The 24,534-nt window shown below is 38.2% G+C and overlaps 1 protein-coding gene and 1 pseudogene across 1 annotated transcript in view; one reads left to right on the top strand and one right to left on the bottom strand.

The window, feature by feature from the left end:
* Positions 1–24,534, bottom strand: part of FCHO2 (FCH and mu domain containing endocytic adaptor 2) — a 128,904-nt gene that overhangs the window by 64,352 nt on the left and 40,018 nt on the right. Inside the window, exons 6-8 of the mRNA XM_030797619.1 lie at positions 18,950–19,054; positions 9,717–9,815; positions 8,502–8,598 (exon numbers count right to left, since the gene is read on the bottom strand). Of these exons, the coding sequence (XP_030653479.1) occupies positions 8,502–8,598; positions 9,717–9,815; positions 18,950–19,054 (301 nt within the window). The remainder of the gene's footprint in view (positions 1–8,501; positions 8,599–9,716; positions 9,816–18,949; positions 19,055–24,534) is intronic.
* LOC115831133 lies at positions 3,503–6,247 on the top strand (annotated as a pseudogene).

Here is a 24,534-nt window from a genome sequence, read left to right as displayed (position 1 = left end):
CTGTTATTTTTCTAGGAAGCACAGTTTTGTTATTGCAGTGAGTCACTAGACTCATTTGTTCAGGTGCCCATAAACTGACCAAAAACATATGAAAGAGGCCAGGCACAGTGGCTCACGCCTATAATCACAGCACTTTGGGAGGCCAAGGTGGACGGATTACCTGAGGTCAGGAGTTTGAGATTAGCCTGGCCAACATGGTGAAATCCCATCTCTACTAAAAATACAAAAATTAGCCAGGCATGGTGGTGGGTGCCTGTAATCCCAGCTATTAGGGAGGACGAGGCAGGAGAATTGCTTGAATCTGGGAGGCGGAGGTTGCAGTGAGCCAAGATCACACCACCGCACTCCAGCCTGGGCAACAAGAGCGAAACTCCGTCTCAAAAAAAAAAAAAAAAAAAAATTAGCTGGGTGTGGTGGTGGGCCCCATCAATCCCAGCTACTCGGGAGGCTGAGGCAGGAGAATCATTTGAACCCAGGAGGCAGAGACTGCAGTAAGCTGAGATTGCGCCATTGCACTCCAGCCTGGGCAACAAGTGTGAAACTCTGTCTCAAAAAAGAAAAAACAAACAAACAAAAACATATGAAAGAGCTGCAATCAGTCACCCATAGCAACTCAACCAGGGAAATAATATTTATCCCTTCCACTCCACCCCACACCAGTTAGTTTGTTCTAGGACTGTTTAAAAGTCCTAGTTCTATGACTCTTTTTGGGGTCCTGAAACAGCCGCCTAATTCTGGGTTTAGTGACTCTACGAAAGCCCATGTCATCACCGTTCTTGGCTTCCCTATTACCTCCTACCATCTAGCTGTAAGTATTTTCTACATGACTTTGTATATCTTAAGGCCAGTAAAATTAAATTTATAATGAAACTACATTAGTGGCTACTTATGAGAAATGTATCATTTTTGAAAACAATATTTATTAATAAATGTTAGATTATCTCATGTAAATCTCACAACAGCCCCATGAGGCAGTTACTATTATTTTCCCCACTTTACAGATGAGGGCAGAGGTTTAAAAGTCTCACTGCTAGGCCGGGTGCGGTGACTCACACCTGTAATACCAGCACTTTGGGAGGCCGAGGTGGGCGGATCATGAGGTCAGGATTTCGAGACCAGCCTGGCCAATATGGTGAAACCCCGTCTCTACTAAAAATACAAAAATAACCAGGTGTGGTGGTGGGCACCTGCAGTCCCAGCTACTCGGGAGGCTGAGGCAGGAGAATAGCTTGAACCCAGGAGACGGAGGTTCAGTGAGCCGAGATCGTGCCACTGCACTCCAGCCTGGGCAACGGAGCAAGACTCCGACTTCAAAAAAAATAAAAAAAATAAAAAAAATAAAAAAAAAAGTCTCACTGCTAGTAAAGAGCAGGTCACAAACCACTGCACTACACCACAGACAAGAAAATAAACATGAGCCAGGCACAGTGGCTCACACTTGTAATCCCAGCACTTCAGGAAGCTGAGACAGAAGGATTGCTTCAGTCCAGGAGTTCAAGACCAGCCTGAACAACATAGTAAGATTCTGTCTCCACTAAAAATTTTTAAAAATTAGTGGGGTGTACTGGCATATGCCTGTGGTCCCAGCTACTCGGGAAGCTCAGATGGGAGGATCGCTTGAGCCTGGGAGGTTGAAGCTACAGTGAGCTATGATTGCATCACTGCATTATAGCCTAGGTGACAGAGCAAGATCATGTCTCGAAAAAAAAAAAAAAAAAAGAAAAGAAAAGAAAAAAGAAACATGATCTAAATGTCCAGAATTCAAAAGGAATCAAGCAGTGAGCTTAAAGGTAATTCCTAATATACAGTTATTACCTAACCAACAGAAAGGAATTTATAATAACTGTATATTTGTTGAGTTCTTCATAGAGAATGAATGAGTAGGGTGACAAGTAGGACACTATGATGAATAAGGGTTCAGCAATCCCCATATGTTGAGTTAGCAACATTTCTAAGAACTGACAAAACTTTAATTCACCTGCAAGTCTATATTAAACGAAATTAGTGGCATATATTTGATAAGTTCCAACATATTTCTGTGTGTTAAATAGATGTGTTTGGACTACATTACTTTTTTTTTTTTTTTTTTGAGATGGAGTTTCGCTCTTGTTGCCCAGACTGGAGTGCAATGGCGCAATCCCAGCTCACTGCAACCTCTGCCTCCCGGGTTCAAGCAATTCTCCTGCCCCACCCTCCCAAGTAGCTGGGATTACAGGTACACACCACCACTCCCAGCTAATTTTTATATTTAGTAGAGATGGAGTTTCACTATGTTGGTCAGGCTGGTCTTGAACTCCTGACCTCAGGTGATACACCTGCCTCAGCCTCCCAAAGTGCTGGGATTACAGGCGTGAACCACTATGCCCAGCCTTGGACTACATTACTTTTAAGGCCCCCTTATGCAATAAAACTCCATGATTATTAGATAAACCGAATTATATAACTTTTATCTTCTAGTTTTATCTAATTATAAATTCCTGCCTCTTAAACTGTTATTTCTAATTATTTAAACATTAATAACATGATTAAATCCTACACCTGAAATACATATACAGCCTACTGTAGTTCTGAAACGTTATATTTTGGGGTTTGGTATCTTTGTACTGTGATTCTACAATGTACTACAGTAGTAATTTTTGTCTCTTCAAAGGACATTTCCATTATCCCTTTCAGGATACAAATTCTGCTACTCCACAATCTGGGCATGTGACCTATGCGGACCAATTATAATATCCTACTAGCCTAAACACAGAGATTTATTCAAAGATAAGCATGTGACAAAAGCAGAACCTTTCCTGAAATATGCTGACACTACAAAAAAAAAAAAAAAAAGTTCTACTAGGGTTCTAAACAGAATGGATATAGGCTTGGACTGTTGATGTCTTCCTTGCCAGCTATGAGGAAAAAGTCTGCAGTAGGAGCTTAATAAACTGAAGCCAAGTAAAGACAAGCAAAAATGAGAGAAAAGAGTGACCAAAGTCCTGATGAAATCCATTTGGACCTTGAATCTATTCCAGCCTTCCAGGTTAAAATAGCCAATGCATGGAATTTTTGCTTAAGCTTGTTTATATGGCTTTCTGACATTCGCGAACAAAAAGTCTCTATTGAACTAAGCTGGAGATGACAGGTTTCAACATGAGTACCAACACTCAATATTGGCAGTGACTGCCTACAGCACTGAGATGGGAGAGACTGAGGTCTCCTCTGGGGAAGAATGCAATGATCTAGCAACGGTATCTGCCATGAATAAGGCAGCACATGCCACATACTTGTCAGCCTTTGGCTGAGCAGTGTCTTAGGAAATGACACTGGCATATAAAAGCAAAAAGCAATAAAAAGAGCCCAGGAAGCCAAAGCAGAGGGGGAAAAGTTGCATCAGGGAAGAGAAAAAAAAAATCACACAAAAAATGGGCAATCAAAATAAAATTGGCTTGATTCAGAACACATTTTAATGTTACAATTATTCTCTAGTGTAATACTTTAAGAAAAACACTGATCCACTTCAAGCTTATTCTCTGTATTCTTTCTTTTTGCTTAAATATACTCTGGATCATTTGTGACCCAGGGAAAAAAGGTTATCGTTCATCAGTTTAGGTTCACATTTAAGGTCAAGTCCCCCTGGTTTAAAAGCATTCTCAAAATTAAAATTTATGTCAACATATCTACACTTAGTTCTAATCTAATTTTTCCAAAGCATGTGACTTGATTTTTGATCCAGGATCAAAAATCCCAGAACTGAATCCCAGTTCTGCCATGTACTAGCTTAGGCAAATCTCTCAACATTACGTCTGAACATTTCCTTCATCTGTAAAATAAGAATAATAGTACATACTTCAAAAAGTTGCTGAAAATCAAAGTGTGCCTACAAAGTGGTTGGCATGGTACCTGGCACAGAGTAAGAGCTCACTAAACATTAACCATAATTATTTAGCATTCACTTAAAAAATTTTCTAATAGCCACTCCATTCCAACCTTGTTAACACCCTAATCTTGCCATTAAATGCCCATTTGTTCATTCATTTAACAAAAATATATACTACTTACAAATAGAGAAAATAGATGAATCAAATACAGAACTTTTTCACAAGTATAAACTATTAAGATTTAATGGTAGACAGCAACAAGGCAAGAAAGAAATATATAAGTTCTCTGGCACTTTTGATGGAGAAAGATATTATTAAAGATAATAACCGGGCTCTTTAAAGAGTTCATTCATTCATCACATAAATGTAAAGATGTGGTGTAGGAAAGTAGTGGAATACAGCATTTTCTAGAGTACGGATTAAGGACAACTAAAGTACTAAAGGAAAAAAGGAAGCATGTATGGGAAACAGCAAACAGTTCAGGTTGGCCTCAGTGAAGGTACTTGAATAGGAGTAAAAGAAAGTTAAGACTGCCCTCTCCCTTCTTGACCCCTATCCTTTCTCCCCCTCCCTCCTTCCCTCCTATCGCCATTGCTTCTGGCACCGCTGCACCCGTAGGAGCTCCCCAGTGGTGATGGGTTCTCAGCCCTCCATGTTACTGTGGGATGAAGAGCTCGAGGAGATCAAGAAGATCAGCTTTTCCCACAGTCAAATCACTTGCTCTACAGCCGGTTCACCAGCCTGGACAAAGGAGAGATGGCACTCTCAGCCATGAAGATTTCCTGAGGATTCCAGAACTTGTCATCAACCCACTGGGGAACCGAATCATCAATGCCTTCTTTCCGGAGGGAGAGGACCGGGTAAACTTCCGTGGATTCATGCGAACTTTGGCTCATTTCCGCCCCATTGAGGATAATGAAAAGAGCAAAGATGTGAATGGACCCGAACCACTCAACAGCTGAAGCAACAAACTGCAGTTTGCTTTTCAACTATATGATTTCGATAAAGATGATAAGCTCTCCCGTGATGAGCTGATACAGGTGCTACGCTTGATGGTCAGAGTAAATACCTCAGATGAGCAGCTGGGCAGCATCACAGACAGGACCATTGAAGAGGCTGATGAGGATGGGGACAATGCCATATCTTTCACAGAATTTGTTAAGGTTTTGGAGAAAAGGTGGATGTAGAACAGAAAATGAGCATCCAATTTCTTCACTAAAGGACAGAGACCAAACTGTTCCTTGCAGTCTAGTATTTAATAACTGGAACTTGAAAGTCCTCCTTCCACCAATCCCACCTCCACTCCATCATTCCCCTTCTTCCAAAGTACTACTGCTGTTGCATGACCACCCCAAATATGTTCTGTCAACACAAACCTGCCTTTGATGTATAAACAGGGCATTACAGAATGGTACACCCAGTCTATTTCTATTCAGTATCTATTCACTAGTTCTTCATTTATAAGTATCTTCTTCCCCATTCTGCTGCTGAATGCCACATATCCATACAGTCTGAGAAAGTGAGAGGGAATCATGCCAAGAACAAGCCAGCAAAGCTCTTTCACCAGATGTAGACAGTAGCCCTACTGCCTTCCCTCTAGCAAGTCTGCCACCATGCTTCTTCATCCTTTTCATATGTCCTTTGCTTCCTACTTCTGTGTCATCCAACATACTGTTCGCTTAGTCTGGCAGTCTTTCTGCTTTTCAGTAAGCCTCAAAATCTAATCTGTTCTACTTGGCACAGCTATGCCCTACGTATTCCTGACTTGGCGGGATAGTTCAGGGGTCTGGCAGTTTTTATTTATCTTCATTATTAAGGTAATAATGGGCCTCTGGGATGTTGCCTCTCCAGGAGCTTTTTGGTAACCAACACTTCTCTGAGAAGTATGAGACCATCCTCTGCATTCTACTCTGTCATCAAAGGGCTGCTGGGTGGAGATACCCATCTTGAAAGGTGGCCTTGGTGAGAGGTGTGGAGTCAAGTCTTCTGGGTTGCTTGCCCACATCACTCTACCTCTGGCCTCTGATTCTCAACTTTGTGCCTACATGGCTCCTCTTGTTAGTGCATTGTTGACTGTTCAAAAAATAGCAATATGCCTACGGGTTTGCTTAGTTTGGGGACACCGTTACCAACAGAATGGCTGCTCTGACAATATGCCTGGGGACTTTCTCATGGCTTTTTATCAAGGCAGCTGGGCACCCTATAAAGCCTCACACATTCACACCTTTGCAGCATGGTTTATGCCTTAGTGTTACCTGCACTGGAATGTTTTTCACTTCACATTTCCAAGTAGAAAGATTAGTGTTAACTTATCCCAGTCCAAAACATTTAAAGATTGTTTCCTCAGTGTCTTTAAGTTTTGCACCAATTTTTTTTTTTTTTTTTTTTTTTTTTTTTTTTTGAGACGGAGTCTCACCCTGTCACCCAGGCTGGAGTGCAGGGACGCAATCTTCGCTCACTGCAACCTCCGCCTCCAGGTTCAAGCAATTCTCCCGCCTCGGCCTCCCAAGTAGCTGGGATTACAGATGTGCACTACCACGCCTGGCTAATTTTTGTATTTTTAGTAGGGAGAGGGTTTCACCATGTTGGCCAGGTTGGTCTTGAACTCCTGACCTCAGGTGATCCTCCTGCCTCAGCGTCCCAAAGTGCTGGGATTACAGGTGTGAACCACCATGCTCAGTCACAAAATTCTTCATGAATTTTACACTTGGCAAATGTTAATGATGGAAGCCATAGTCAGCTCCTAATACATGTCCAAAGCATTCACTATTGTATCATTAGCTGCCTGGTTACATTAGCTTCCTAGCTCCTTGTATAGACCACTGCTAATCCCTTAAAAATGAGGTCTCACACTAGTAGCACAACCTAAGGTGGCATTACAGGTCTTTGAACAAGCCACAGCAACTTTTCTGCCAAAGTCAGCTTAGTTTAGACTTCAGTGAATCAAGCTATTGCCATCCTAATGTATGTCTCTATGAGTCTATTTATCCAAACATCTGCCCTTGGCTGACTTTCTCTGATTCATTGCTTGCATGCCTGTTTCCTTGCTTTGCAAAACTATTGAAGATGTGTACATAATTATTTAGGAAGGGGATTGCTAAAAAAAAACCACTGCAAAGTGATGGAAAAGGGTGGAAAACAGGGAAGTAGCTGGGCTGGATGGCTCAAATATAAATGAATGAGAAATTCTTCATGAAGTATCAGTCAGACTTTGTGATCAAGTGAAAACGGAAGAATGTCTGACACTGATCTATTAGAGAGGTACTTCAGAGGCTCCTTGATTTGCATATTTAAAGTTCCTAAGGTTATAGCTTTCCCCTCTTTTGGCTGTATAGCAAACTGTTTTAATCCACGGTTGTGCCTTACTGTTTCATTAAAATATATCAATAAGTACTTGTGGTTGAAACAAAAAAAAAAAAAAGAAAGAAAGTTAAGACTAAAGTCTGGTCAGCTCGAGATCCTTAAAGGCTGTGAAACCAAGTCCAGAATCCCACTTTCATCCTATCAATAGTGAAAATTTAAAGATTTGTAAGTGGTACAATTATAAGTTCATAACTGTATAGGCAAAAGATGAGTGTGCTATAACATGTAAAATAGATTGGAGAAGAAACGTCTGCTGTACCAGTACGAAATCTGCAAATTAATTAGGCAGCTAGAGAAAACATGAAAAGAAAGTCTGAAGGGAAAAATACTAATACAACTGGATCAGTAAGATTAAAAAATTAATGAAATTTGGGAAGAAGAAATTAAAGATGATTTAGGTTTCAAGCCTTAGGTCTATGAACTGCACTGAGGAAATATGGTTCCCAAACTTCACAGATCACTTACCCATTTTCTGGAATGCCATATCATATTTTAACTTCTTTAATGCACTGAATTATTTTTACCTATGGAGTGAAACATGTATCTTGCAAGAACATGATATAGTAACTAATAAATAGATTAAAGAAACCTGGAGGACTGTAAGTATGCTGAGCAGGGAAGGGAATGGGCTACTTATTACATTTGATACATCATAACATGCCAATTAAAAGTAGAATTTGAACTTCTGTAATCATTTTTTCATAAAAATAGGAGCCAGGATTCCTATATCCATTTGTTCACTGGTGTATCCCCAAATTTCTAGAATGGCGTCTGGTATATTGTTAGAACTCAATAAATATATTTGTTAAATGTATATATAAATGAGAAAAGAAAGAAGTTATTAAATTTCAAGAAAGGTTCTACGTTGGTCTCAATGTCCTGAACATTCAATATTCTCTCCCAATCTTTCTTTTATTAAAATAGCCTTCTGTAGGTAACTCTATTTTGAAAAATCTAAAACTGTGACAGACTTAGTAAAATGTTATAATAACCACTTTAAATAATACTAAATTATTGTACTAACCACTAAAAGCCAAAACAAAAATCTTAATGTATCATCAGACATAAAAATAATAATATCTGAGATTTTATACAGATTTTTAGGTATGCTCCATTTTTTGGGTTGGCTCCATTTCACAGTTTGGAAATATTTTTAACTTCAGATATGTGATATAAAGTTAAAATTACCCCTTACCCACATGAACTTCAAGGCAAATATGTTAGTTACTATATGGGAAATTTTAAAATGCTTCCTTGCAGAGTTTATCATCTTACCAGGTCTTTCCTTCCCAGTGCCTTTTGACTCAGCAAATTTTTGTATCAAACTTTCAACTGTAGTATTAGCCATGTTATTTATAAATTCTTCATGGACCTATTAAAATGAAATAAAGATAACTTTTTCTTTTTCCACATTCTTAGTGTACTTCAGATAAAACTTACACAAGACAATTAAAATTAATTATATCAAAATATGTATTTTTGACCCAAGGCCCTTTGAGGACTTTAATTTACCTAACTTCCAGTGTTACTGGATCTGTGGGGACCAACCATGACTTACATTAACCCCTTAACACATAGCCTCACGCCCTTGGAAGTCAAAGCAGTTTTCTGTTCCCATCTTTGAGCATTCTAGAGACATCATTCCTATGATAAGACTTATATAGACAATAAAAATACTTTTGGCTTAAAAAAAAAGCACACAGAGTCTGACTCTGTCACCCAGATGGCTGGGTGCCACGGCTCACTGCAGCCTCAACCTCCTGGGCTCAAGTGATCCTTCCACCTCAGCCTCCCAAGTAGCTGGGACTATAGGCACGCACCACCACACCCAAAAATTTTTTAATATTTAAAAATTTTAAAATATTTTTTAATATTTAAAAAAATTAAAATTTTTTTAATATTTAAAAAATTTAAAATATTTTTTAAATTTTTTGTAGAGATGAGGTCTCACTATGTTGCCCAGGCTGGTCTCAAACTTCTGGGCTCAAGTAATCTTCCTGCCTCAGCCTCCCAAACTGCTGAGATTACAGGTATGAGCCACCGTGTCTGGCTAGTTTGAAGAATAACAGACTTCATCTTTCTCTACTACATTTCAGTGTACCCCAAATTGTCATCATTAAACCTTTTACATTTGTGGAACACTTCTAAGTAAAAGTTCTATAGTTTAATAAAGTTGCTGCTTTAAATTTTAAAATAGTAAAGCTTGAAAAAAGAAATATTCAAAAGTTGAAAGCTTTAGAAACTCAGTATAAAGAAAACTGAATATAGTTAATTTAAAAAATTAATTTGAATTATCATCCTCGGTGGCCAAATGATAAAATACGCAGTTTATTTTATATTTAATACATGTAAATATATTATCTTTACATATTCTTTATTTGGAAAAATTCGGTATTATACTTATGAACTTTGAACAGAGAAAATATTTTTAAAGAGCTATAAATAAACAAATTTTTCATGAATAGTTCAACATTAAGTACAAAAACTTACCTGGCCTATCTGCAAATGAATTTCCTTTATAGCATTTGACAAGGATCCTATAATTTCCTTTATGTGAATGAGATGAGTTTCTTCAATATCTTGAAATTTCTGGGTAATATATACAAAGTTATAGATTTATAACATATACAGGTACATACATATATATTCTGGAATCAAAAGAGCTTTCAGAAATCATCTTTCCCAGCACTTTGGGAGGCCGAGGCAGGTGGGTCACTTGAGGTCAGAAGTTCAAGACCAGCCTGGCCAACATGGTGAAACCCTGTCTCTACTAAAAATACAAAAATTAGCCAGGCATGGTGGCAGATGCCTGTAATCCCAGCAATTTGGGAGGCTGAGGCAGGAGAATCGCTTGAACCTGGGAGGCAGAGGTTCCAGTGAGCCGAGATCACGCCATTGCACTGGAACCTGGGCGAAAGAGCGAGACTCCGTCTCCAAAAAAAAAAAGAAATCAACTCAATATAATCAAATTTTCCAAGTTACCATTGTTACACAATGTTTAACAAAGCCTCAAGACAAACAGGTCTAGCAGGTAAACTGAAATATGGCACTGCAAAAAGTTAACTTTTTGTTATGTCATTTCTTAGGTAAATACAAACTTATCTAGAATTTGGAGCTTTTTTTTTTTTTTTGAGATGGAGTCTCACTCTGTCACCCAGGCTGCAGTGTAGTGGCACCATCTTGGCTCACTGGAAGCTCCGCCTCCCAGGTTCACACCATTCTCCTGCCTCAGCCACCCAAGTAGCTTAGACTACAGGTGCCCACCACCATGCCCGGCTAATTTTTTGTATTTTTAGTAGAGACGGGTTTCACCGTGTTAGCCAGGAAAGTCTTGATCTCCTGACCTCATGATCCACCAGCCTCAGCCTCCCAAAGTGCTGGGATACAGGCATGAGCCACCACGCCTGGCCGAATTGGGAGCCATTACACATTAAAATCTATAATCGTGATCAGAAAATTAGGAGACCCAGAAGAGAATAATGTTACAAAAAAAAAAAACAGAGTTTTAAAAACTAAAAACCAATTAGTTGGCAAAGTAAAAACTACAGTTTACTTTCAAAGACTTTATAATCTAGCCCATAGATTTTCAAAATGTCTTTCTAATCATTGAAATAATAATATACACCATGCACAGTAGCTCACATCTATAATCCCAGCACTATGGGAGGCCGAGGTGGGCAGATCACAAGGTCAGGAGTTTGAGACCAGCCTGACCAACATGGTGAAACACCGTTCTCTACTCAAAATACAAAAAATTAGCCAGGCGTGGTGGCACGTGCCTGTAGTCCCAGCTACTTGGTTGGCTGAGGCAGGAGAATCGCTTGAACCCGGGAGGCAGAGGTTGCAGTGAGCCGAGATCACGCCATTGCACTACAGCCTGGGCGACAGAGTAAGACTCCATCTCAAAAAAAAGAAAAAAAAAGAAAAAAAGAAAAGGAAAGAAAAAAGAAAAAATAATATACAATCCGCAAAAGAGATGGCTGTGATCAAAGAAATCTGGGAAAGCCTATATACTCTATTTCAGCAGTTCTCAACCGAAGGTGAGGATGCGTTACATCACCTGGAGAACCTTTTCAAACTTCAAAACAAATAAATCCTCCAGTACTGCCTGGGGAATGGGGGTTGAAAGAAGTGAGAATGTTGTTTGGAAAAAATTTCCAAGTTACTCTGGTATCCCCAGAGAGAAAACCGCTGCTTGCCTGGCCTTCACAATAAATATATCAAAAGCTCCGAGAGGCCAGGCACCTCTCAGAGCTTTACAGTGGCTCACACCTGTAATCCCAGAACTTTGGGAGGCTGAGGCCAGCCGATCATGAGATGAGGAGTTCAAGACCAGCCTGGCCAACATGGTGAAACCCCGTCTCTACTAAAAATACAAAAATCAGCCAGGCATGGTGGCGCATGCCTGTAATCCCAGCTACTAAGGAGGCTCAGGCAGAGAATAGCTTGAACCCAGGAGAATTGCTTAAACCTGAGAGGTGGAGATTGCAGTGAGCTGAGATCGCGCCTCTGCACTCCAGCCTGGGTAGCAGAGTGAGACTCCGTCTTGGAGAAAAAAAAGAAGCTCTGAGAAATACTAAAATAATGACACGTTTCACTTTGCTTAACCCGGCATTTTCTAAATTTCTTTGACCTCACAACACTTTTGTTTTTCTTCTTCCCTGAACATCTATTAATATCTCACAGAACAATAATAGTCCTCAAAACAGGCTTTGGGAAATGCTGAGCTACCCATTTTCAAACAAAATACATTTGTCATTTCTGTTGTGCAAACCTGGTTATCCATTTTTTGCCAAATTAAATCAGTTCTAAGGAATGGGCCTAAGCCTTATTATTTTTCTCTGGTTAGTTTATCAAATTAAATTCCCTAACCCTATATTTAATGTCTAAATTTCTTCTGTCACTTTGGTGACCAGAAATCACCAAATGACATCTAATGTGTAAATGGCAAGAACCTCTAAAAAAAAAAAAATCCAGAATGGTGAAATTACAGTTTCGGCCGTATTGCAACAGCCCAAAAACTTACATCAATTTGATTTATGAGGAATGGCAGAGTTAAAATGGAATGCTTGTCATTGATTAATTTTGACCAAGTCAATGAGAATACAGTACCAGTATTTCGAGATCCTGAATTACTCTCAAGAACTGAGGATCAAGAACGGAGGAACATTTAGTAGAAGGATGGCCTTTAGCTTAAATTTCAGCAATTTAATGAACGAGGTATTTTCTCAGACAGGAGCCATTAATTTCATTTGAATGACCCTTAATTCCGAGGAAACTGTCTTCATTCCCTTTTGAAAAAGCTACACTCAACAAGGCAGATCTTTATTTATTTAGAAATATCTTAAAATATGAATCCGCAGAGAAACTCAAGGCATGATTCAGATGCAATTTTGAAACTGTCGGGTTTTGGGGGTAGGGGCACACTGCTGACTATCACAATTCCTCAAAATTAGTGACTACTAAACTCAGAGTAATTCAGCAATGGGAAATGGATACAGTCTCAAGTGCTTGAGTATACATAAACGAACTTTCTTGAACAAATTAGATAGGCACTTTACTCCCTGCAACTTCAAATTCACTGTGTTCACATGTATTGTTACATTAATTTTTTTTTTTTGAGACGGAGTCTCGCTCTGTCGCCAGGCTGGAGTGCAGTGGCGCGATCTCGGCTCACTGCAACCTCTGCCTCATGGGTTCAAGCGATTCTCCTGCCTCAGGCTCCTGAGTAGCTGGGACTACAGGCATGTGCCACCATGCCCAACTAATTTTTGTATTTTTAGTAGACAGCTTCACCACGTTGGCCAGTATGGTCTCAATCTCTTGACCTCGTGATCCGCCTGCCGCGGCCTCCCAAAGCGCTGGGATTACAGGCGTGAGCCACCGAATCCAGTCTGTTACATTAATTTTTAAAAGTATACTCATGAGCCACATAATGACATTTCTGTCAACAACTAATGCCATATATGACAGTGGTACCAAAAGATTATAATAGATATGAAAACTTTCTATTGCCTAGTGACATCATAGCTGCCATAACGTAGTGCAACACATTACTCATGTTTCTGGTGATGCTGATATAAACAAACCTACTGTGCTGCCTGTCACATAAAAGTATTGCACAGCACATAATACACAGCACATAATACTAGATAATAAATATACAGCACATAATACACAGCACATAATACTTGGTAAATGTATTTACCAAACTACACTTTTTATTATTAGAGTGTAATCCTTCTACTTATTAGAAAAAACAATAACTGTAAAACAGCCTCCAGCAGGTCCTTCAGGAGGTATTCTAGAAGGCTTTGTTACCATAGGTGATACTTCTATTTTTTTTTTCTCAGATGGAGTCTCGCTCTGTCACCCAGGCTGGAGTGCAGTGGTGCAATCTCAGCTCGCTGCAACCACCACCTCTAGGTTCAAGTGATTTCATGCCTGAGCCTCCCATGCAGCTAGGATTACAGACACGTACCACCACGCCCAGCTAATTTTTGTATTTTTATTAAAGATGAAGTTTCACCATGTTGGCCAGGCTGGTCTCGAACTCCTGACCTCAAGTGATCTGCCCACCTCGCCCTCCCAAAGTGCTGGGATTACAAGTGTGAGCCACCAAGCCCAGCCAGAGATGATAGCTCTATGCATGCTACTGCCCCTGAAGACCTTCCAGTAGTACAAGAGTGGAGATAAAAGAGCAATCCTAATGATACTAAGCCTATGTAGGCACATGTTTACTGTGTGCGTTTGTGTCTTAGTTTTTAGGAAAAAGATTTAAAAAGTTAAAAAAAAATTAAAATTTTAAAACAAAAAAAGCTGATCGAGTAAGGATATAAAGAAAATACTATTGTACAACTGTACAATGTGTTTCTACTTTAAGATGTCATCACAAAAGAGTCAAAATGTTTAAAAATTTTTTTGTTTCTAAAGAAGTTACAGTAAGCTAAGGTTAATTTATTATTGAAGGAAGAAAACTATTTTTAATAAAATTTAATGTAACCTAAATCTACAGTGCTTATAAAGTCTACAGTAGTGTACAGTAACATCCTAGGCCTTCACATTTACTCACTACTCATTCACTAACTCAACCAGAGCAACTTCCAGTCCTGCAATCTCCATTCAACATAAGTGTTCTATTCAGATGCAGCATTTTTAATCTTTTATACTGTATTTTTACTGTATTTTTTCTATGTTTAAATACACAAATACCATTTTGTTATAATTGCCTATAGTATTTAGTACAGTAACAGGCTGTACAGGTTTGTAGCTTAGGAGCAACAGACCAAACCATATAGCCAGGTCTGTAGCAGTCTACACTATCTAGGTATGTGTAAGTAAGTACATTCTCTCTCTCTCTTTTTTTTTTTTTTTTTTGTTTTGTTTTTTTTGAGACAAGAGTCTCACTCTGTCGCCCAGGCTGGAGTGCAGTGGCACAATCTCGGCTCACCACAACCTCTGCTTCCCATTTCAAGCAATTCTGGTGCCTTAGCCTCCCAAGTAACTGGGATTATAGGCGTGCACCACCACGCCTAGCTAATTTTTGTATTTTTAGTAGAGACGGGGTTTCAACATATTAGCAAGTCTAGTCTTGAATGCCTGACCTCAGGTGATCTGCCCACCTCAGCCTCCAAAAGTGCTGGGATTACAGGCATGAGCCACCATGCCTGGCCATGCATAAGTACATTCTATGATGTTCACACAATGACAAAATTGCCTAACGACATTTCTTAAAGTGTATCCCTGTTGTTAAGCGACACATGGCTACACTATCTTGTCAGCCACTAAAGATACATAAAAGTACTCTAATCCTAATAATCTTTAACCTGAGGGTACCGCTTAACAAATCTCAATTTCCATAAACTAGCCATCTCACTGCTTTAAAGTAAACAAAATCTCCATATTCTGTTTCAAGTGTCTCATTAATTAATAGTGGTAAAAGCATGAGCATAAAAAGTCACAATTTCAATCATTTTTATTCTAAACCTAAATTTTAAAAACTTAAATCACAAATACTCTAAATTCTAACCTCTTTCACCCTAGAGACTCAATGATCTTCTCCCACTAGTAAATATAGGTCCTACCACCCAAATTTGATTCTCACTATACTGTCAGGTTCTTTCTTTCCCACTGAGATTGGTCAAACCAGGTGGCCTGGGAAAACAGTTAAGTGGAGAAGTAAAAGGATTACTTTCCCTTCTAAAATAACCCAAATTAAAGTCTATTCTCTATGAAGAAACAATAATTAACCTATTCTGCAGCTGTAGAGTACGACAGAAAGAGAGGGAGAGACAGAAACAGAGATCTCTAAGACCTTGAGAAAGAACAAATACACACACATTAGTAAGGTATGCCATCATCTTTGTTTAAAAGCAGCATGGTCACACATTTAGTCAAATAAATTAATGTTCCCATCTTAAAAAGGGCAGAATGGGCTGGCACGGTGCCTGTAATCCCAGCCAGCATTTTGGGAGGCCGAGTTGGACAGATCACTTGAGCCCAGGAGTTCGAGACCACCCTGGGCAACATGGTGAAACCCTGTCTCTACTAAAAATACAAAAATTAGCCAGACATGATGGTGCACACCTGCAGTCCCAGTTACTCAGGAGGCTGAGGTGGGAAGGTCACTAGCCTGGGAGGCAAAAAGGTTGCAGTAAGCCAAGATCGTGCCATTGCACTCGAGCCTGGTTGACAGAGTGAGACCCTGTCTAAAAAAACAACAAAAAACAAACAAAAAAACCAGAAAGGCAGGATGAACAATTAAAATGCCATTTTGAAAAAAAATGTAATGGGGAAGCAGAACGTGAAAAGGAAATGGAAAGATGTGCTGAACATTCTTTTTTACAAAATAACATCAACAAACAAAAAACTCTGACTATAGCAAATTCTATTTATTCCAATTTTAAAAATTAACGAAACAGCAAATGCTTAGCTGATAGAGACTAATCATTTAATGTGAAATTAACATATCAACAATAACTGCCTTATAAATGTGTGCTCCTAATGATTTAAAAGACAAAACAGCACTTGCTGAAGTCTGCAATGACCTCAGTTGCTACAGAAATTGCAACTTTCTATCTCACTAGACTTGAAGCCTTATTTAAGACAACTACCTAAACCCTTCCTTCTTGAAGCTTCTTTTTCCAGCTACCATGACATTACACTTCCAGTTTTCTTCTTGCTTCTTTGGCTTCCTCTATTAAAATCTCAGTAATGAGTCTCTCAGAGCTTGGCCCTGAGGCCCTTTCTTCCCCACACTCTAAAAGTGATGTCATCATGGCTTTGTGTACTGACAACACCCTATTTTATATGGTCTGATAATCCTTATTCAAAATTTTTGGGATCAGGCGAGTTTTGGAATTCTTTTTCTTCCCTTATTTTTTAAATAAAGATATATAGTATTATTTAGAATGCCATATACCTCATTCATAATACTACCAGCAGGATCTGTAGTGGCATCTGTTTATCAAACACATTAATATTTCTAAAGGAAAATATACGCAGGATAAAGACTATAGATAGCCTCATATCAGTTCAAGTCAAGTTTTGTTGTCAAATAAATCACAGAAAAAAAAAAACTTGGTTTTCAGAGCTCTTCGGATTCAGAATTGTGGATAAGGAACTGTGGACATTATGTCCAGCCCAGATTACTTGGCTCCTCCAAAACTGCCCTCCTGATGTCACCAATTACGTATCTCATAGGCATCTTAAAATTAACATGTTCAAAATTGAACATCTGATCCCTTCCTTCCATCAAACTAACAGTTCTTCATCTAATCTTCCCCATTCATCTCTCTCCACATAGATTTAACAAGCTAAAACCTGGAAGGGATCCTGATCTTCCACAGAATTCCTCAACCCATCCTATCCCTGCCATCTCCAATGCATTCACTTCTCTCCTTCTCCAAGACCACTACGCTGGCCCTCATCCTTCTTACCTGACTACTATACTGACTTCCAAACTGGACTCGTGATTCTCCTTTAGACATACTCTAATCAATTCTTCACAAAACTGCCAGAATTATCTTTAAATGTAGATCAGATCATGTCACATCCCTGCCTAAAACCCTTAGGCGGCTTCTAGCTGCTCTTAGAAGAAAACCTAAATTCTTTTGCCATCAAAAGTAATGGCAAAAACTGCAATTACTTTTGCACCAACCTAATGTAGCCTAGTCCTTGTGTATCAATTCAACCTCATTTCTCACTACCATTTTCCCTTACTGAGGTTTAGTAAGCATTTTTTACTTTCCAGAATGTAAGTTCTTTTATACCCTCTGGGCCTTCATACTCATGATCCCCAAAGCCTGTAACGCTCTTGCCCTATTAATTTCTTACTCATTCTTCAAGTCCCAGTTTTAAACATCACTTACCTTAAAAGGCCTTTCCTGACTCCCTAATCCAAATTAAGTCACTCCTATTATTCTATCTCATGGAAGCCTATTATTTTCCTTTGCAATACTTATAATAATTTATAACTTTATATTTAAGCATGTATTTAATGTCTGCCTCCCTCCTCTATACTATAAACACCATCTCCAGCATGGAGATATTTGTCTTATTTACAGATGTACTGTATACACACCAGCATCTAACAAGGTCTATGCCATTGTAGGTAAAGATGGATACGCACATACATGCACACAAGTATGCAAGACTTTGCTTTCTATGATATGAGCTGTTCACTACTTCAAATGGGAAGACATAATGAAGACATAGAGTCCAAAAATTCAGATTCACAAAGTCCTTCTTTCATATTAACTGAGTGCCTACTATGATCTGGGAACTATTCTAAAAGCTGAGGATATAGCAGTAAACAAAACAATCCATCCTTGCTCTCATAAACTTAAATTTTAGTGGAGAAAAACAGACAAAAAATATACGTAAAAGAACTCATGTGCTTCACTATGTTTCTGGCCCCTTAGACATAACTAAGAACATTCCAAAAAGGAGTTCATCCACCAGCCTCAGGACTACAGTGAAGACGATGTAAAACAGCTGCAGCCAACCCATAATGAACATGCAGCATTAAAAGTAATAAACCCTTGATATTGTAAGCCACTGAGATTTCTGGGGCCTTGTGTCACCTCAGCATACTTACTCTGACCTGACTGATACAGGAATAAAATTCTTGGTATGTAAGATCACCATAGGTGCTAAGCAGGAAAATAAAACAAGGAAAAGGACAAGAAGCAGGGGCAGCAGAGAGTGGAAACGTTAGGTATGATTCCTAAAAGGCAGCCACCATAAACGAGGCCTTTAATTAAGGTTCTGAGAACATTACACCAAATATAATTTATCCCAAGCTAATGGAAGGCAGACATTTGCGTCTGTCTTCCCTCACTAATATGTAAGTTCTTCGAGACCAGGGATTTTTTGGGTTGTTAATTATTGACTGCCGTAGCTTCGCTACTAAGTCACTTCCAGTTTTCTTATGAATGCTTCTTAAGCACTGTCTTCATCATGTACCATTGCCCTCAGTTTCCCCAATTACCTTTAAACAGGCTCTTCTGATCTACCTGTATAATTCCTTATGACCATTATAATTATTGCATCTTGGTCCTCAATCTCCAAAACAAGACATGTATTTTTAAAACAGCATCATTAAAACATTGAGATTGTGCATTTTAAAACTTCTAACACTAAAATATTATATGAGAGAAAAATTAATCAATATACACAAATATGAATGCCCTGTTTTCAACGTGAAGCCTTAAAATACCAACCTGAGCTGTTTCTGTCATTTTCTGTTCAAAATCAGTTTTTGCTAATGCGTATTTTTCCACATAGAGTTTATAGGTATCTGTAGCTTTCTTAGATTTAACAGCTGCCTGTAATAAAATAAAAAAAAAACTTTTAACTGTGCATTGACCTTTTTTCTTTCCTAATGTAAGTTAATATGAATAACAAATTAAAATACATTTTAAGAGTTCAATATGACATATAACTAACTTTGATACCTGTTGTGAGGCCCTCTTTAGTCTTTTTTTATTGTTGTTGTTACAGTCAGCCAAGAAGTCAGGAATTAAACACTGATTCTCTTTCCTATTTGATGGAATGTGCTTTGAAAAGTTAAAATACTCTCATTTTAAATCCAAGACTTAAGATTGCATAATTACATTATAATGCTACAGTGTTACTAAGATATGTTAACACATTGTCGGAGAGAAACTTCCAGACGATATACAAAAATGTCACAATACCACCAGAATGTGCTTGACACTCCTTTTTGCAGCTGTGAATTTTCCTCCATCACAGCATACATGTATTTCATTCAATGTCTGATTAAATACTATAAACCGATCTCGAAAGTTGTGAAGACTGGTTTCCTTGATGTTTCTCAGCTTCCATTATGCTCCAGGAAATACAGAAACTTGTTTTTAATCTTTGCCTATTTTTTCAAGACTTAAAAAACAAAACTGTTACCATAATAGTATAGTTCTGGTTTTATAAAAGTTACTTATTTAATTAAAAAAACATATTAAGCAGTACTATACAACCTATACATAAACAGAAATTGGAATAAAGTAACACAGCCACAGAAGTTAAGGTAAATTATAAGAAGATAGGCATTTGAGAAAGGAAAAGATTATGTGTAGTTTGTAGGTTGAAGCAGATACATGGCTATCAAGAAGCTTGATATTCTCAAAGGCCTGATCAACTTGGATACAGGAAGATGGAGTGATGTGGTTGGACTAAATAAGAGTTTAAAGGAGATCAGAGAAAGACAAGCTATAGGATTTCAAGATATAAAAATCCCCATTTTCTTGACGAGGCAACAGATGGGTCTGGTATGAGTGAGAAACAGTAGGGTAGGGCTGGGAGCTTAAGAACAAAAAAAGTTTCAAACCATAATTGTGGAGGATGCAAGAGGTCATGACTAGATGAATAAAAGTATTGCTAAGTGCCACTGAGGTCCAAGGAAAGCTGTAAAATACTTAATTTGTTTAAAGCCGATCAGTACTAATATGTAATTATCTTTAGCCATGATCAGGAATCTAAAAACAAAAAACTACAAAGAGAAAACTGGGTTTACCCTGGGGTTTGGGTTTGGTAAGAGGTACATATAGTCCTACTCCCTAAATAAGCAACTTTGTACTCTCTCTAAAATATAACTGTTTATACTATATTAAGTATATATGTTATGTACCTTCCTGCCTTCTTAAAGAATATAGGATGCCACTTTACCATGAAACATAAACAAAGCTGATTTTGGAGCCAGAAGAAATTCGACTGAAATTCTGGCTCTACCATTTACACTACTGCCCCTTTATCCATGGGGAATACATTCTAAGATCCCAGTGGATGTCTGAAGCCATGGATGGTACAGACTCTATATTATATACTATGTTTTTTCCTATACATACATAACTATGATAAAGTTTAATTTATAAATTAGGCACAGTAAGAGATTAACAACAACTAATAATAAAATATAACAATTATAACAACATACTGTAATAACATCATATGTGAATACGGTCTCTCTCTCTCTAAATATTCTACTGTACTGGACAGTAGGTAACTAAAACCAAGGAAAGTGAAATCTCAGCACTGTACTACCCATCTGACCTTGTCTTAGAAATTTATACAGTTCTCTCATTACTAAAAAGGGAGTATCACCTTTTTTAAAAAAAAAAAGCTGTGGTAGTAATGAAATGTAGTTATATAAAATGCTTGGAATAGGGTCTGGCATACAGTTAAATTTAAAAATAAATAGTGCCTGCTTTTATTATGGTTTCTAACAAGAAATGTCATCAAGAAAATACATCATCATATTTTGCTGTAAAATAAAGACATATCCGAGTTACTGAGTTGTACTGAGCTGTCTATCCCTAGCGAAAGTGACTAAAGCCTGTAACAATTTTCTAGTTTGCTCCTATAGATTTTTTTTGTTTTACTCTTTTCCCAGTTCCACACAGCTGACATTATTTTATACCAGTTACTGTACTGGAATCCTCTAATATCCTGCCCCTGTTCAAATACATAACAGCTAAATGAAATGGATAGAGTTTACCAAGTACCTTCGCAAGAAACCCAGATAACCAAGTTTGCTAGAATTTATTTTAAAAACAATTATAATGGCATGCTTAATCTGAGTTTCCTTTTGGATTTTTTTTATGCAAATAAATTTTAGTTTGTTCTTCTAATACCTGTATTTTCAGTGAGTATAAGAGCAATCGAACAACCTACAGTCCTTCAGAGTGATTTTTTTTTTTTTTTTTTTTTTTGAGATAGAGTCTCACTCTGTGGCCCAGGCTGGACTGCAATGGTGCAATCTTGGCTCACTGCAACCTCCGCCTCCCGGATTCAAGCGCTTCTCCTGCCTCAGTCTCCCAAGTAGCTGGAATTACAGGTGCAAGCCACCACGCCCAGCTGATTTTTGTATTTTTAGTAGAGATGGGGTCTCACCCACCATGTTGGCCAAGCTGATCTCGAACTCCTGAACTCAAATGATCCACACGCCTAGGCCTCCCAAAGTGCTGGGATTACAAGCATGAGCCACTGCACTGGGCCTTCAGAGTGATTTTTAATGACACAACCTAGCAAAATGATGTAACCCTATTGAAAGCCCCTTCTTTACTTGTTCCTAATACCTCATCCTGATACCTACTTTTTTCTTTTTCTCTGCTGCTCATTAAATTATTGCTTAATAATTTATATGCCAGCTATTGATAAAGACAAGTTGTGATCATTCCTAATAGAGATATTTACAAGTCAAAAGGAGACCCATAAAACTGGAAAATTCCAAAAATACCTAATTATAATGACCGTGCATACATTTTTACAAGTAATTTACTGGGTGGGCATGGTGGCACATGCCTATAATCCCAGGACTTTGGGAAGCCAGGGCAGGAACAATCACTTGAGGCTAGGAGTTCAAGACCAGACTGGGCAACAAAGTGAGACCTTGTCTCTACCAAAATTTTTAAAAAATAAAATACAATAAAAATTTTTAAAAAATAAGCCAGGTGCAGTGGCTCATGCCTGTAATCCCAGCTCTTAGGGAGGCAGAGGCGGAGAATAGTTTGAGCCCAGGAGTTCGAGACCTGCCTGGGCAATATAGCGAGACCCCATTCTCCAAAAATAAAATAAATTATCCAGGCACAGTGGCACACACCTGTGGTCCCAGCTACTCAAGAAGCTGAGGTGGAATCACTTGAGCCCAAGAGTTCAAGGCTGCAGTGAGCTATGATAATACCACCACACTCCAGCCCAGACAACAGAGACCCTGACTCAAAAAACAAAAAAACAAATACCATAAAAATAAAACGGGAAAGATTGTGTGAAATAAATTACCTTTTAAAAATAAATTTCTTTTAATAGCAATTTCTTTTGAGACAAACAGCAGGTTTTCTTTTTATAGATTGTGTACAAAATAAGATACCACACCTTCTCAACTTACCATTCAACCCTCTAACTTCTTGTTCTGTACTATTTAATATGTCTTGGCTCTCCAAGAAAAAGAAAGCTTCTTGAAGACAGAAACAATAACATGTATTTAGCCTTAAAAACATTCATAGTTCCCAGCGTGGTGATAGGCTAGGAACTAAACATTTATTTACTGTTGCATGCAAATTATCACTTCATAATATAATAGCAAATCAGAAAAATATTTGAATAAGTCATTTTAAAAAGTAAGCATCTATTCTAAAGCCTATAGCTAAAATAAACTCAAACTAATTTTATGATATTAATGAAGTGGAAGAATTCAAATAATATTTTGCTATGATTATTTTCCAAGTAAACATATATGCTGTGTTATGGACAATACAATGATAGTTTCTCACTAACAAGAAATTTATAACCTAATAGAAATAAAGGATGACCACATGGAGGGAACATTACTACTTATAAAAGACATGTATTTCTAAAGTATAAACAAAGAAATTATTTTATAACACTATGCATCAAACATTATAGGCCTTTAAGAGATGGAGGGAAGACCCTGAATCATTACATCTTCCTATACTCAAGTAGTCTCTAGAATTCTAACTAATTTTGCTACTCAAATCTCTACTGAGTTAAGAGGGATAAAACCATTAAGGCTTTTACACCAGCATATTTCCATAAATTTCTTTTTTTCCTCTCATGATATTCTCACTATAAATCCTGGTCTATACATTCTGCACTTATTTGTTCACTACTTCTGGCTATAAAACTATTATCTTTATCTCAAAGGTTAACGGCTGGATCTAAATCAAAATTCTAAACAAAGAAGTTTTATGAAGCATACCCTCTGATATCAGGAAACTATAAAATTTTATTTCTCTTATTTGAAAGCATGAAGAAAGAAAGAAGGTACTCTTTTTAAGTTCTAACTTACATTTTTTCAATCAGTTTTTTTTTTTTTTGAGACAGGGTATCACTCTGTCACCCAGGATAGAATGTAGCCTCAAACTACTGGGCTCAAGTACTTCAGCCTCCCAAGTACCTAGGACTATAGGCACATGCCACTATGCCTGGCTAATTTTTTTTTCTTTTTTTGTAGAGATGGGCTCTCACTGTGTTGCCCAGGCTGGTTTTGAACTCCTGGGCTCCTGCCTTGGCCTCCCAAAGTGCTGGGATTACCAACATAAGCCACCACCATGCCCAGCCTAGCTCTTACTCTTGAAAGGTAAAATTGATATGCCAGAGTCAGAATCTTAAGGAAATTACAAATCAACTTTAAGAAGCATCTTTAATACAAGATGATAGGGAGAAAAAAAATGAAAGAAAAAGAAATAGAGAAGCATCTTAGAAAACGGAAAAGAGAAGCACTAACTAATAAAGAAATTTCTTTTCTTTTCTTTTTTTTTTTTTTTTTGAGACAAGATCTCGCTCTGTCATCTGGGCTGGAGTACAGTGGTGCAATCACGGCTCACTGCAGCCTCAACCTCCTGGCCTCATGCAATCCTCCTCCTGCCTCAGCCTCCTGAGTAGTTAGCACTACAGGTATGTGCCACCAGTCTTGCTGTTGTAGGCCTGGGCTGGAGTGCAATGGTGCAGTCTCACACTGACTAATTTTTTTAAAAACTTTTTGTAGAGATGGGGTCTCACTACATTGCCCAGGCTGGTCTCAAACTCCCAGCCTCAAGTGATCCCTCCACCCTGGCCTCCCAAAGCACTGGGATTGCAGGCATGAGCCACCATGCCCCACCAGAAACATGTATATTTTTTTAAAGCAAGAAACATCTTTCATAAGAAACAGCTACACAATACTAAATTATTGTCGAAACAACTTTCTAAATAACATATTATGCTTAGTTAGGAATGCTATAAATTCTTAAGGTAGAATTATAGAAACTGAATGGCATCATAAAAAAGTGAC

The sequence above is a fragment of the Nomascus leucogenys genome, chromosome 18, assembly GCF_006542625.1.
Source record: "Nomascus leucogenys isolate Asia chromosome 18, Asia_NLE_v1, whole genome shotgun sequence".
Lineage (NCBI taxonomy): Eukaryota > Metazoa > Chordata > Mammalia > Primates > Hylobatidae > Nomascus > Nomascus leucogenys.
The sequence above is the reverse complement of the archived record's forward strand: the minus strand, read 5'-3'. Positions and strand labels throughout refer to the sequence as shown.